At 40.4% G+C, this 13,365-nt stretch overlaps 1 protein-coding gene across 4 annotated transcripts in view; it reads left to right on the top strand.

Annotated features, from left to right (window-relative positions):
* syngap1a (synaptic Ras GTPase activating protein 1a) overlaps nt 1-13,365 on the top strand; it is a 291,115-nt gene continuing 277,750 nt past the window's right edge. For all 4 annotated transcript variants that reach the window (XM_062986270.1, XM_062986112.1, XM_062986048.1 and 1 more), the window contains exon 1: nt 1-287. In XM_062986270.1, the coding sequence (XP_062842340.1) occupies nt 266-287 (22 nt within the window). In that variant the 5' untranslated portion in view covers nt 1-265. The remainder of the gene's footprint in view (nt 288-13,365) is intronic.

The raw sequence follows: 13,365 nt of genomic DNA, 5'->3' as shown, positions 1-13,365 counted from the left end.
AGAGAGGGAGAGAGAGAGAGAGCGCATCACATTTACTCCACATTTCATACCAGCTGATCACATCTTGACTCTACTGAATGGGGACGGGATGGATTAAAGCGGCTTGATTTGCTATGGTGGTTCCGAGCCTACCTGCTGTGTGCAGCGGCCGCCTACATGCGCACACAGAGAGCCGCTGAGCCGCTTCTAGCCCGGATGAGGCTTGTTAGAAAGTGCCGACAGATTACCCGGTGAGACGGGTTGGTGCGTTCCATGCCGTTGGATCATGTCCTATGTGTCTTCACAAGGTAAGAGCTAAAATAGCCAATTAAGGCCTAATTACACTTCTTTTTTTCCCCCAATAGCGCGCACGCACACACACACACACACGCTCCCCCGCTGAGACTGGCTTCAGTGGCAGCGTTGCGCAATTCGCCGTGATCGTTACCTAATCGAACTGAACATATATATGAACATATACTATTGTATTATGTGTATGTATTAGCGTGTAGTTATTAATGACTGCTTCCATGACGACGGTTGTTATGCGACGGCAGCTATGGTGATGGAATTAAACGTTAACCGGTACCTGTTGGAGATGAAACCACATTAGGGATCACTTTACATCACATACGTTGGGTGAAATCTAATATAAAACTACTAGGTTTGCCTCGTTTACTCAAGGGGACTTGAGTACTACTGGGTAGACCTTTGGGCTATCAACCGAAAGGTTGAGAGTTCGAATCCCAGCTCTGTCATTCAGCCACTGTTGGACCCTTGAGCAAGGCCCTTAACCCTCTTTGGTCCAGGGGTGCCGTTCTGTCCCCAACTTCCAAACAAGCCGGGATATGCTAAGAAAGAATTCCGTTGTACTGTACACCTGTATATTAGGGCTGAGTGCTATGACGGTACATTGATTTCTCAAATACCGCCACACTGTAGCACAGTTAATACAACAGTAGGCTTCAGCAGGCAGCAAATCCTATAATATTCCTCTACAGACAGACACTGTTGGACCCTTGAGCAAGGCCCTTAACCCTCTCTGATCAAAAGGTGCCCTTCTGACCCCAACTTCCAAACAAGCCGGGATATGCTAAAAAAGAATTCCGTTGTACTGTACACCTGTACATTAGGGCTGTGTGGTATGACGGTACACTCGGTATACCGTCTTTGATTCCTCATACCGTATGGATTTTTCAAATACCGCCACTGTAGCACAGTTAATACAACAGCAGGCTTCAGTAGGCAGCAAATCCTATAATATTCCTCTACAGACAGACACTGTTGGACCCTTGAGCAAGGCCCTTAACCCTCTCTGATCCAGGGGTGCCGTTCTGACCCCAACTTCCAAACAAGCCGGGATATGCTAAGAAAGAATTCCGTTGAACTGTTAGGGTGGCCACATTCATTGTCACAAAAAAGAGGACATTACACCCCCCAAAAGGAGGACGTCATACCAGGAACAGGGGGACATGATACTGCAACACACAGAACGAAACCATAACTCATATAACAGAGTTTTTGACCAATTTAAGCAAGAATTCTATAACAAATTACTGTTTTACTCACCATGTTGTGTCTACTTTTGATATTTAAGTCTGTTCCTCGCTGCCTCCAAAAGTTTACTAACTGACTCATGTAGAGGTGTATACAGAACAGAGCGAGCGGGCGAAATTGACTAGCATTTAGAGAGCGGACCGTCTGCGATTGGCCAGTGGTGGGCGAGCATTTGTTTTGACATGTACCTGAGCCAATGAGCCAATGACTGTCCGACCTAAAGCCGGACGGCTGGCCACCCTATGTACTGTACACCTGTATATTAGGGCTGTGCGGTATGACGGTACATTGATGGCGGTGTACCGTCTTTGATTCCTCATACCGTATGGATTTTTCAAATACTGCCAATGTAGCACAGTTAATACAACAGTGGGCTTCAGTAGGCAGAAAATCATATAATATTCCTCTACAGACAGACACTGTTGGACCCTTGAGCAAGGCCTTTAACCCTCTCTGATCCAGGGGTGCCGTTCTGACCCCAACTTCCAAAAAAGCTGGGATATGCTCAGAAAGAATTCTGTTGTACTGTACACCTGTACATTAGGGCTTCAGTAGGCAGCAAATCATATAATATTCCTCTACAGACAGTCAAGAAAGAAGCTTTCAGAGCAATAATTAAAACAAAGCATTTCAGGTATGTCTTAAGCGACGTTAAGCGACGTTACTACTGGGGTGAAAATACTTCAGTTTAATTGCTATACCAACGTTATACCAACAACACCGAAGCAAGCTGGAAGCATAGATATGTAAAGTTGTCCACTTGTGGTCAAGTTGTATAATCAGTGGAGTCATACCTCAGTATAACTGTATAACTGTGCATTTCATCAGTGGTCATTTTATTTGGTAAAGGGAGAGCTAACGGTAATTGTATAATACTTAAAAATTAAATTAATAATAAACATCATCAGGTGTACTGACTCCATCATATATTGTGTCATTTTGTGGGGCCAAGCAAACTTTATCGTACTCAAAACCTTTGTTTTATAAATGGTAATTTGAAAACTTTTTTATATTCTATGTACTTATGACAGTAGAATAAGCCACAGACATATAAAAAGTCCCAGTCAGAATCTGAAACGTCAAAAAGAATTACAAATAAAGGCGTTCTTCTTCTTCTTTCCGCAGACATGAAATTATTTTAATAGAATATTTCTTACTTGTAGGTATATACCACCTTAAATAAGATTCAGCAAAAAAACAGCTGGCTTTAAGCTATATTTTATTAACATGTGTTACAATAAGAATTTACAACACAACAATTCACAACTTGACTGTACTAACATACATTTACTACATTTAGCAGTTATCTACTGTAGAGCAAGTTATAATTGTGGGTCAGGGACCTTGGCCAGGGGCCAAACATTGACTACTTGGCAGTGGTGGGGTTTAATTCAGTACCTTAACCACTAAGCTACCACTGCCCATAATTAGAATCTTTTATTGGAAATGCAGCCTAATGTCTAACAGCACACATTATATGATTTAATTTGAATAATTATTACTGGTTAGTCATCATACAACTTATTAGCTGTAGCTGGTAGCTAGAGCTGGGTGGTATGATGGTACGTTCAGTATACCGGCTTTGATTTCTCTACGGTATGGATTTTTCATATACCGCCATACCGTAGCACAGTTAATACAACAGTATGCTTCAGTAGGCAGCAAATCATATAGTATTGTTCACCGCTAAAAGCGCTACAAAGCGTTGGGCAGATTAGATACAGCTCACTTGTTAACCAGGTGATGTTAGCATAACAGTGGACAGTCAGTGGAGTCATACCTCAGTATAACTGTATAACTGTGGACTTCATCAGTGGTGACTGGGAACGTCGTTTTATTTGTTAAAGGGAGAGCTAACGGTAATTGTATTGTCACAGTATAATACTTAAATATTAAATTAATTAACATCATATATATTGCACCTGTTTCATGCGTACTGACTCCATCATATATTGTGTCATTTTGTGGGGCCAAAACCTTCATTATATACATGGTAAAAATGTTTTATATTCTATGTACTTATGACAGTAAAATCAGACACAGACATATAAAAAGTCCCAGTCATACAAAAAAAAAACCAACATACCGTGAAACCGTCAGAATCTTAAAAAATACAGTGATACAAATTTTTGGTCATATCGCTCAGCCCTACTGGTAGCTACAGTATAAGTGCCTGTGTGGTGCAGAGGTCTGTTACGCCAGCCCATCACCATTTTCCGAATCTCAGTAGCATTATCAGCTGGCCAGGCATCTACACAGACATGATTGGCTATTTCTGAGGGTGAAGGAAGTCGGGTGGCTGAAACCCTGTGATGGACTGAAGCCCTGTGCAGGGTATTACTACCTTGCGACCAGTTTCTCCTGTAGGAACCTGATCTATTGTGACCCTGAGCATAAACATATGAAGCTATATTTTGTCAATAATTGTAAAGGAGTTTAGAATTTAAAACAATCACATTACTAAGCTGAATTTTCTACTGCACACATCAGATGATTCTGGATGAATATACTGTATGTTTTCCATTTGGCTATTAAATCCTTTTTAGGAAGATGTAGCTGTAAACATTTAGCTGTTAATTATATCTTATCAGTAGATAAGACATTTAGATAGATAGACGTTTAGACTTTAGGACCACTAACCTGGATTCTAACAGTGCACTTAGCGATATTTAATTACAAATTGTTCTTATCAACTGGTGAACAACCCACTTGAGAGTGGTAGTCTGTGTTTTATCAGATTATTATATCAGAGCTATGTGAAAGATCTACTTCTCTAATCTCCTCCTGCTTGGTGGCTCCCTTCTCAGCATCCTTCTCCTGATATTACTTACATTCCTCTAATAGACATTTTTATCCACAGAGAGGAAAGATAATAAAAAAAATAAATTTAGGAGGACACTTTTATCCAGAGCACCTTATAACTGTCACAAAATTGCAGTGTCCAAGCAAGTGGAGAGCTTGAACCAATGACCTTCCGATCTAAAGTATAGTACCTAAATCGCTAAGCTGCCACTTCCCCAAATAACAAGGATAACAAAGATCTGGAAATAAACCAAATTTCTGGACTAATTTAAGACCCTCAAATCAAAACCATACCCACAGCAAATGAAGTCTGTGGCAGCGTTTCTGTCATGAATGTAACCAAAGTGTGTAAAACATGAGGTTAAAATCCTAATAAATAAATAACATTAGACTCAGATGTGGTGCAGGCTTTCTTTTTAGATTGACACAGACTAAATGTGGACCAAATAATAGATATAAACTGTCAGTGGCTAGCTTGCTTTTATCAATAGTTGTAAAGAAATTAAAATTAAAATGAAATTGTTTCATGTTTACCTTCATTTTTACTTAAACTTGCATCTAGAAACGGAATCAGTTTTGCCACAATACACTCACTGGTTTTAGAGAGTCTTCATTTGTACCCGTTATTTATGAAATTACAATAAAATACAATAAAAAAAGTTTTATTTTAGCTGCAAAGAAAAAGATATTTTAGCTGCAATGAAATCTTATATAAAAAAAGGATATAAAATCATTTTAGTACAAACTACCAGTTGTTTTAATCAAGCAAATAAGTCTGGATATTCACAGATGAATAAACCACAATAAGTTCAGTCATCAGTCATAAATACATTTAGGCTTTTTTGTAAACAAAAGTGAACCAAATGTAAGTTTTTTGGCCACTTGACCATGAGCTTGTTAGACATCCCACTTTAAAAACAAATAATATTAAAAAAGAGAGACAACAGTTGTCTTTCTGTGTGCTTTGCATGTTCTCCCTCTGCCCATGTGTTTGTTTTTTCTGGAATCTACGGTTTCCTCCCACAGTCCAAAGGCATGCAGTCAGGTTAACTGGAGAAAAGAAAGTCCTGTAGGTGTGTGTGTGTGTATGCCCTGTGATGATCTGGTGACCTGTCTGGGATGCTTCTTGCCTATTGCCAATGAGACAACAACCCTAAATAGGATAGCACTGTCGCCTCACAGCAAATAGGTGCAACGATCTGGGTCCTTTCTGTGTGGACTTTGCATGTTCTGACATCAGCGTCCATGTTAATAAAGCTGTAGCTCATGCCACAAATAGCATATCAACCACTTACTAACTGCAATTTGTTTGGGGTGGAAAATTGAATATTTGCTGTAAAATTGTGAAAACATGTAACCCTAATGCTGGAAAAATGCTGCAGACTTTGGATGTCAACAGGTAATTGCAATCATGACTTGTAATCATGACATGGATACTGCTTTTGTATTATGGATACAAAAGCAGTATCCATGAAAGTCTGAGTCTTTACAGAGCAAAGACATAACATTAAAACCACCTCCTTGTTTCTACACTCACTGTTCATTTTATCAGCTCCACTTACCATATAGAAGCACTTTGTAGTTGTACAATTACTGACTGTAGTCCATCTGTTTCTCTGCATGCTTTGTTAGCCCCCTTTCACCCTGTTCTTCAATGGTCAGGACTCTCCCAAGACCACCACAGAGCAGGTATTATTTAGGTGGTGGATGATTCTCAGCACTGCAGTGACACTGACATGGTGGTGGTGTGTTAGTGTGTGTTGTGCTGGTATGAGTGGATCAGACACAGTAGCGCTGATGGAGCTGATAAAATGAACAATGAGTGTAGAAACAAGGAGGTGGTTTTAATGTTATGGCTGATCAGTGTATGTTCAAAGGGCAGTTGTAGCCTAGTAATTAGGAGGTCACTGGTTCAAGCCCCTCCACCACCAAGTTGCCACTGTTGGGCCCTTAAGCAAGGCTTAACTGTCAGTCGCTCAATCTGTATACTGTCACAGTACTGTAGTTACTTTGGATAAAGCTGTCTGCTAGTTGCTAAAAATGTCAAAACCATTGTTCCTTGAAAAGGTTGTAAAGGTTTTGCATATATCGCTCTCTACAGTGCATAATATCATTAAAGGCATCAAGAAATTGCGCAAGGGGCGCAAATAGCATCTCAACCACCTATTTACTGCAATTTGTTTGGGACAGGTACTTGCATATCTGCTGTAATGCTTCGGACTAAAAAGAACATTAACAATATGATAAATTGTTTATGAACAAGTGCGGGTGGATGTTTGCTGTTTTGCAATAACTGCATGAGCGAATAAATGTAACAATTTAAAAACTCAAGATTTTTTTGTGTATTGTTGACCAAATTGCACCTGATAATGGGTGGAAACAACTTATTTCATCCAGCCCAGTGACTTTCAGTAAAACGTTGAGCCACACAAGCTTTCAGATCAACCTCAGACTAAATCTGTAGGCTACCAATAATAAGGACTGGTGTCAACCATCTCTAAAAATAAATATCTTCAAATAAAAAAATCATGCACCACTACTAGTGAACCATCTTCTTGTTTCTGCACTCACTGTTCATTTTATCAGCTCCACTTACCATATAGAAGCACTTTGTAGTTCTACAATTACTGACTGTGGTCCATCTGTTTCTCTGCATGCTTTGTTAGCCCCATTTCACCCTGTTCTTCAATGGTCAGGATCCCCACACGACCACCACAGAACAGGTATTATTTAGGTGGTGGATGATTCTCAGCACTGCAGTGACACTGACATGGTGGTGGTGTGTTAGTGTGTGTTGTGCTGGTAGGAGTGGATCAGACACAGCAGCGCTGCTGGAGTTGTTAAATACTGTGTCCACTCACTGTCCACTCTATTACTGGACACTCCTACCTAGTTGGTCCACCTTGTAGATGTAAAGTCAGAGACAATCGCTCATCTATTGGTCATCTTGCTTCATCAGTGATCACAGGACGCTGCCCACGGGGCGCTGTTGGCTAAATACTTTTGGTTGGTGGACTATTCTTAGTCCAGCAGTGACAGTGAGGTGTTTAAAAACTCCATCAGTGCTGCTGTGTCTGATCCACTCATACCAGCACAACACACACTAACACACCACCACCATGTCAGTGTCACTGCAGTGCTGAGAATGATCCAACACCCAAATAATACCTGCTCTGTGGTGGTCCTGTGGGGGTCCTGACCATTAAAGAACAGCATAAAAGGGGGCTAACAAAGCACGCAGAGAAACAGATGGACTACAGTCAGTATTCGTAGAACTACAAAGTGCTTCTATATGGTAAGTGGAGCTGATAAAATGGACAGTGAGTGTAGAAACAAGGAGGTGGTTTTATTGTTATGGCTGATCGATGTATAACTTTCTGAATGACATGCTGTTGTAAATCCAGTGTAACAGGACACATACTCTGATTTCTGTCTGATCTCTGCATGATTATCTGATGTAGTTTGCTGTCACCATTGCATCTTTAGGTATGATAAGGACAGGTTGATCCATCCATGTTTATTTATAGAAGGTAAAACAACCCAATTGTATGAATGCATGTGGCACTAGTATTGGTGGGCACAATGAAGAAACATTAACAGTAAAGAGAAACGACATGCATGCTTTAATATGATCACAGTGAAGGACTGAATTAAGAGTAACATGACCACTTCACTTTAAATGGCGAGGTTGTTTTTCAGTGTTCACTCACTCCACGGGACAATAGACTCAGAAAGGGAGAGAAGCGTAAACTATATGTGAATTAATGAGAGTACTCATGCTCGTGTGGGCTGAACAGCCTCCTTTTGTTTAGGTAAAGCAGAATAAATTCAAACCCTGTCTGAAAAAAGAACTAACCATCTACAGTATTTAGAAGAGCATTTGGGAAGCTAAATATCAAACTGAACATGATGATTTGTCTTTAGCGGAAGTAAAATGAATCATTTTCAGGCTGAGCGCGTTCACTGTTTGATGTACTAATACATGGTTTTCTAATACAGCCATGTTGGAGTCCTCGGTTGGAACAAAGCCTACAGTTAGACAGGATTTCACACTCCATCTGGAGCCATTTGGCCCATGTGATCATCCTCCAGGTGGAGAATTTAGCAAGTCTAGGATGAAATTCATCCTTAGGTCCTACCTTTAACCAAAAAAAAGCAGACACTACTTTCATCTATCAGATGCCAATTTCATCTTCACCACTATACAGTGGGTAGAAAGTATTTGACCACTTTTAGTCTCATGTATTTATCTACTTTAAATTGTATTTTTTATTTTGTATATTTTTCTTTATGCGTTTTCTCCCCTTTTTCCTCCCTCTTAGCACGTCCAATTGCCCAAATGCGTCATGCTTCCTCTCCACCAATGCCGATCCCTGCTCTGATTGAGAAGAAGGAAGCTAACCCACGCCCCCTCCGACACACGGGCAGAATGCCGTATGCATCTTATCACCTACACTTTGACGAGTGCAGTGCAGCCTAGCGTTGTGTACGGAGAGACACACCCTAAGAGCACTCTTTTCTCATCTCTGTGCAGGCGCCACCAATCAGCCAGCAGAGGTCGTAGTTGCACCAGTCATGAGAAAGAGACCCTTATCCGGCTTAGTCCTGCCCATCTGAACAACAGGCCAATCGTTGTTCATGTGGCTGCTCAGCCTTAGCCGACAGGCAGAGCTAAGATTCGATACGATGTATTCGAGATCCCAGTTCTGGTTCCAGCGTGTGTTTTTACCGCTGCACCACCTGAGCGGCCTAACACATATTGTCTTTTGAACAAAAAGTTTAATTTATTTCTGTTCAAAGCATTCTCTACATCCAATCAAATGTTACTTGCTAGTACTTGCTATGGGTAATTCTAAAGTGTACTAATAATAAAGTGTACCTTTATCTGACTCTCTGGGTGTGTTTGAAATCCTAGTGAGCTACCTTGCTGTCTACTGCCTACCTGGGCAGCTGCCTAATGCCAAGTTCACACTACACGAGTGACTTTCCAAGTCGTCAGTTCACTGTACAGTTCACACTACACAACTGGATCTCTTGTAATCGAGAGTCTTTCAAGTCGGTGTGGCTTTCACACTACACGACTGATTGTTGATAGGGAGTTTCACACTACACCATTTATCACCAACTGGAATCGCAGGCGAGCTTCTCTGGTTTCCCAAACTACGTTCTGTAACGAAAACAAATGCAAGAAGTGACGAGGGGTTTAATGATACCACGTCCAAAAATGCACGTCAACAAGTAGCAAACGATCAAAGTTTGTGCGCTGACAAAAAAAATGAATCCAAGTGGATTTGGCTACATGAACAGCATGGATTGTTTTATAGTGAGTTGGAGGTTAATAAATATTTTTGCAATGCAACGTTGGTGTTTTGTAGAGAAAGATAATGTCAGAAATACTGTAAAACTTGTGTGTACCGATGTATTCTGATATAAACTATATTATGCCCCTGTCCCACCTTTTTACAACTCCTCCCCTGCGTTTCCCCTCACACCGTATCTTGCGTTCTCATTGGCTGTTCGACATAGCACTCATTGCCAGTTGTGCGACTCAGATCCAGATATTTGACGTGCTAGAAATCTCTCTTCGGTTGGCGAGCCGGTCGGATCGAGTTGGTGGGTAGTTCACACAGTGATTGAGAGCCGAGCGAACGCCGGGTTGCTCCCGAGCCGGCGAATCTAGCGCCGACCAGTCGCCGAGCGAAAATCAGGGCAAAAATTGTGTAGTGTGAACTAGGCATAAGTAGAGAGGATTCTAATGAGTCATCGACATATAAGTCAGGTTATTTGAACATGATTACAGCGATTACATCAGTTTTCAGTTACTAAGCTAACACAGTTAGCCTCATGCCATTCAAACCAATGACATGAGATGGCACAATGCACTAGCATGTAAACTAACATCTCCCTCTATGTAGCGAAAACGGTTAAATTGTTGCTGACAAGCCCAATTTGCAAATAAATGACATTTGTACACATTTATACAAATTAAAAATGTAATTGAAAATGTAAATATTCGTCTGCCATATTTGTCATTTTTTTGTGAGAAAAGGCATCTAAGAATTTGAACAGCCTCCTTCTCGGGAGTGTAGGATGGTGTAAAATGTGTCTATGTAGAGAGCTCACTAGGTTTTCGAACACACCCTCTGTGGGCCCTGTAAGCTCTGGTTTTTGTAAACTCATTTGGTAAACAATAGCAGTTTTCTGTTTTGTAGGTGTCTTTGGGCACTCTTACAGAATCTTGAGTTTTCAGTTGCTGCCGGTTTTCAGTTCCCCTGCCTTGTTTTTCTGAAGAGTTGTAAGTTGCCGGTGGAGTAAGTAGCTGACGATGTTGCACCCAAGCACACTTATGGTTGTTGCTCAAGTTTTTATTGGTGTTTTCCTGGTGAACACATGGAGGCAAAATTTCCTGCTCCAGTTGTGCGGTCTTTTGTCTTTCTTCTCTTAATTAGGACTTTGGCTTTGGTTTGGCTTTTATTTTGTTTATTTTTCAGATTGTATTACTCTGATTACTTTGTTCATTCATTGGTTATTAATTTCCTGTCTTTTGTTTTCATGGCTTTTTCATGGTTTTTCTGCCAGGGTTAAATCTCCTGCAGTGTTACACCTTGCGCCTCTGTCACAAGTCACACATTAACCTTTACCCAGACACAGGCTTTGGATTAAAAATATGATTTACGCCACTCAGGTGGTGCAGCGGTAAAACACGCTAGCGCACCAGAGCTGGGATTTTGAATACATCGTATCAAATCTCAGCTCTGCCATCGTTTGGCTGTTGTTCATCCAGGGAAGGGAAATGCCGGATAGGGACTCTCTCATAACTGATGCAATTATGAAATCTGCTTGCTGCTTTCTGCACAGAGTAGAAGAATAATGCTGATCAGGGTGTGACTCTCTGTGCACAAAGCTGATCCGCATATGAACTCGCCTCGTACAGGTATAAAGATGCAGTCGGGTACTGCTTACGTGTCGGGGCGGTCGGTGTCAGTTCGCTCTCCTCAATCCTTGCTAAGATTAAATACACTGTTAAATAAAACTGGAAGCTACTGTGTTTTTGAAAAGATTCATTACTTCTGTTTACACTAAAAGAGAAATACATTTTCCAATTTTTCTACAGAACGGATTAAAAAGGAAGCACTTTGGTGGTAAAAGTGGTGTTAGCATCCGGTAGTTAGATTAAACCCGGCATGGACTAGGACAAAGCAAGTCCATGAATATGATGGCTCTATTGAAGAAGTTTCTCTACCAGGTTCTTGTGCCTCTAAGCATATGGAGATTTAAAGCTTGCTTGACTGTGGAAAATGTTAACTTTGTATTTCATTCATGGTAGACCGGTTTTTGTTGTTTCTTTCTTGTATACGTATGGGCGCGGGCAAACTAGCCGTTATAGAACTTCCATTTCAAACTGCTTTTTCATTTCAGTTCATTTTTATGATTTACCACCAGTCTACCCTGGTCAGGGTCATGGTGGATCACGCTTCCCTTGAATCACTGGGTGTAATAATAATAATAAGTTAAACTTATATAGCACCTTTCACAAAACCCAAGGTCACTTTACATTCAAAATAAACAATCACACAGAAAATTAACAGAAAATAAACAGAAAAACAGCAACACACCTCAAACAGGACACCAATGCATCTTGTGGCCTTGCTCTTCCAACCCTTTCTTGCCAGGCATAGCCAAAAATATCTGTTTGCTATCTGTTTGCATTGCTTTGGATTGGAACCCTGGATCCCAGCGCTAGTGGTCTAACGTAATTTACTGCTGTGCCACTCAAGCACCGCTATCATCAAATTAACAGCCCAAATTTGCTGTATGTATTTTTGACTAAGGAGATTTTTAGTGTACAAAGAGAGAAACAAAGAAGTGGTTGACTTATAAATACGCAAAACTAACATGAACGTATGCATGTACAAAAGCCAAACTACAAAATAGCACTGACATTTCAACATGGATGAGCATGAATGAATAACAGTGGATCAACAGTGGAACATTGCAGACTATATACAGCAGACTCAGGTGTTTAATATTTGGGATACAGCAGAAGATATTCTAGTATAAATTAGGGTTTTATTTTCTACGGTAAGTGAATAGCTAGGTCAAACGTGCTACAGTAGCTTACCTAGTGTATATATAAAATCCTGACTGGCAGTCAACTGAGATCTTTTTGTTTATTTTAATGGATGTGTTAAAGATTTAATATATGATATTAATAACCTGAGTCTGCAGATAGTGGTATAGCGCTGACCTTGCATTTTGTTTATGGATAATTTGCAATTTGAGAATGAAATCTGCTTTTGACAGTTTTGTAATTGCATATTATCTTCCCAGATTTGTTTCAGGAGACCAAACACTGTAGACTGGCCAGCTGTCAAGCAAGATAAGCAATGTAAAACACTCTAATGTAGAAGACAGCTTTTACCAACAACAACATCAAATCCAGTCTCCCTATGTGCCATGCTGCTACATGCTGCCCATGCTGGGCAGCTGTAGCTTAGCAGTTAGGATACTGGGCTAGTAATTACTGCCGGGTTGCCAGGGTTGGGCCCCTTAGCAAGGCTCTTAATCCTCAATTGCTCAAATTCTATGCTGTAAATGTACATTTTCATTCAATCATCATTTTGGGTATTACTGCATATGCACTGTTATGGTTAGCTCTGATTTTGTGGATCTGTAAACTCATAAGACTCATAAAAGAATTAAACTCATTAAACGCATAAAAGAATCACAAGCACTGTCTAACAAGAAGCCATAAACCAGGTACAGTCTGGTGCAGATGAAAGGTGGAATAATATAAAATATATAATATAAAAAGGCTGAATCATTGTAATTTTTGTCAGATGGCTGTGGTTCGAGTAGGGACAAGCCGCAAACCGTCTGCAGGTTGTTGAGTGGCAAAGATTCATTAAAGCCTTAAAGTCTATGTTGTCTGGTGCGGACCAAGAGAAGAGCTACTGTGAAATTTATTTAAAATGCTTATTTGAATTGTGCACAAGCTTTTCTTACAATAATAAACAATGTCTCTAA

The sequence above is a fragment of the Trichomycterus rosablanca genome, chromosome 1, assembly GCF_030014385.1.
Source record: "Trichomycterus rosablanca isolate fTriRos1 chromosome 1, fTriRos1.hap1, whole genome shotgun sequence".
NCBI lineage: Eukaryota > Metazoa > Chordata > Actinopteri > Siluriformes > Trichomycteridae > Trichomycterus > Trichomycterus rosablanca.
Note: the sequence above shows the minus strand (reverse complement) of the source record. Positions and strands in the feature narration are given on the sequence as shown.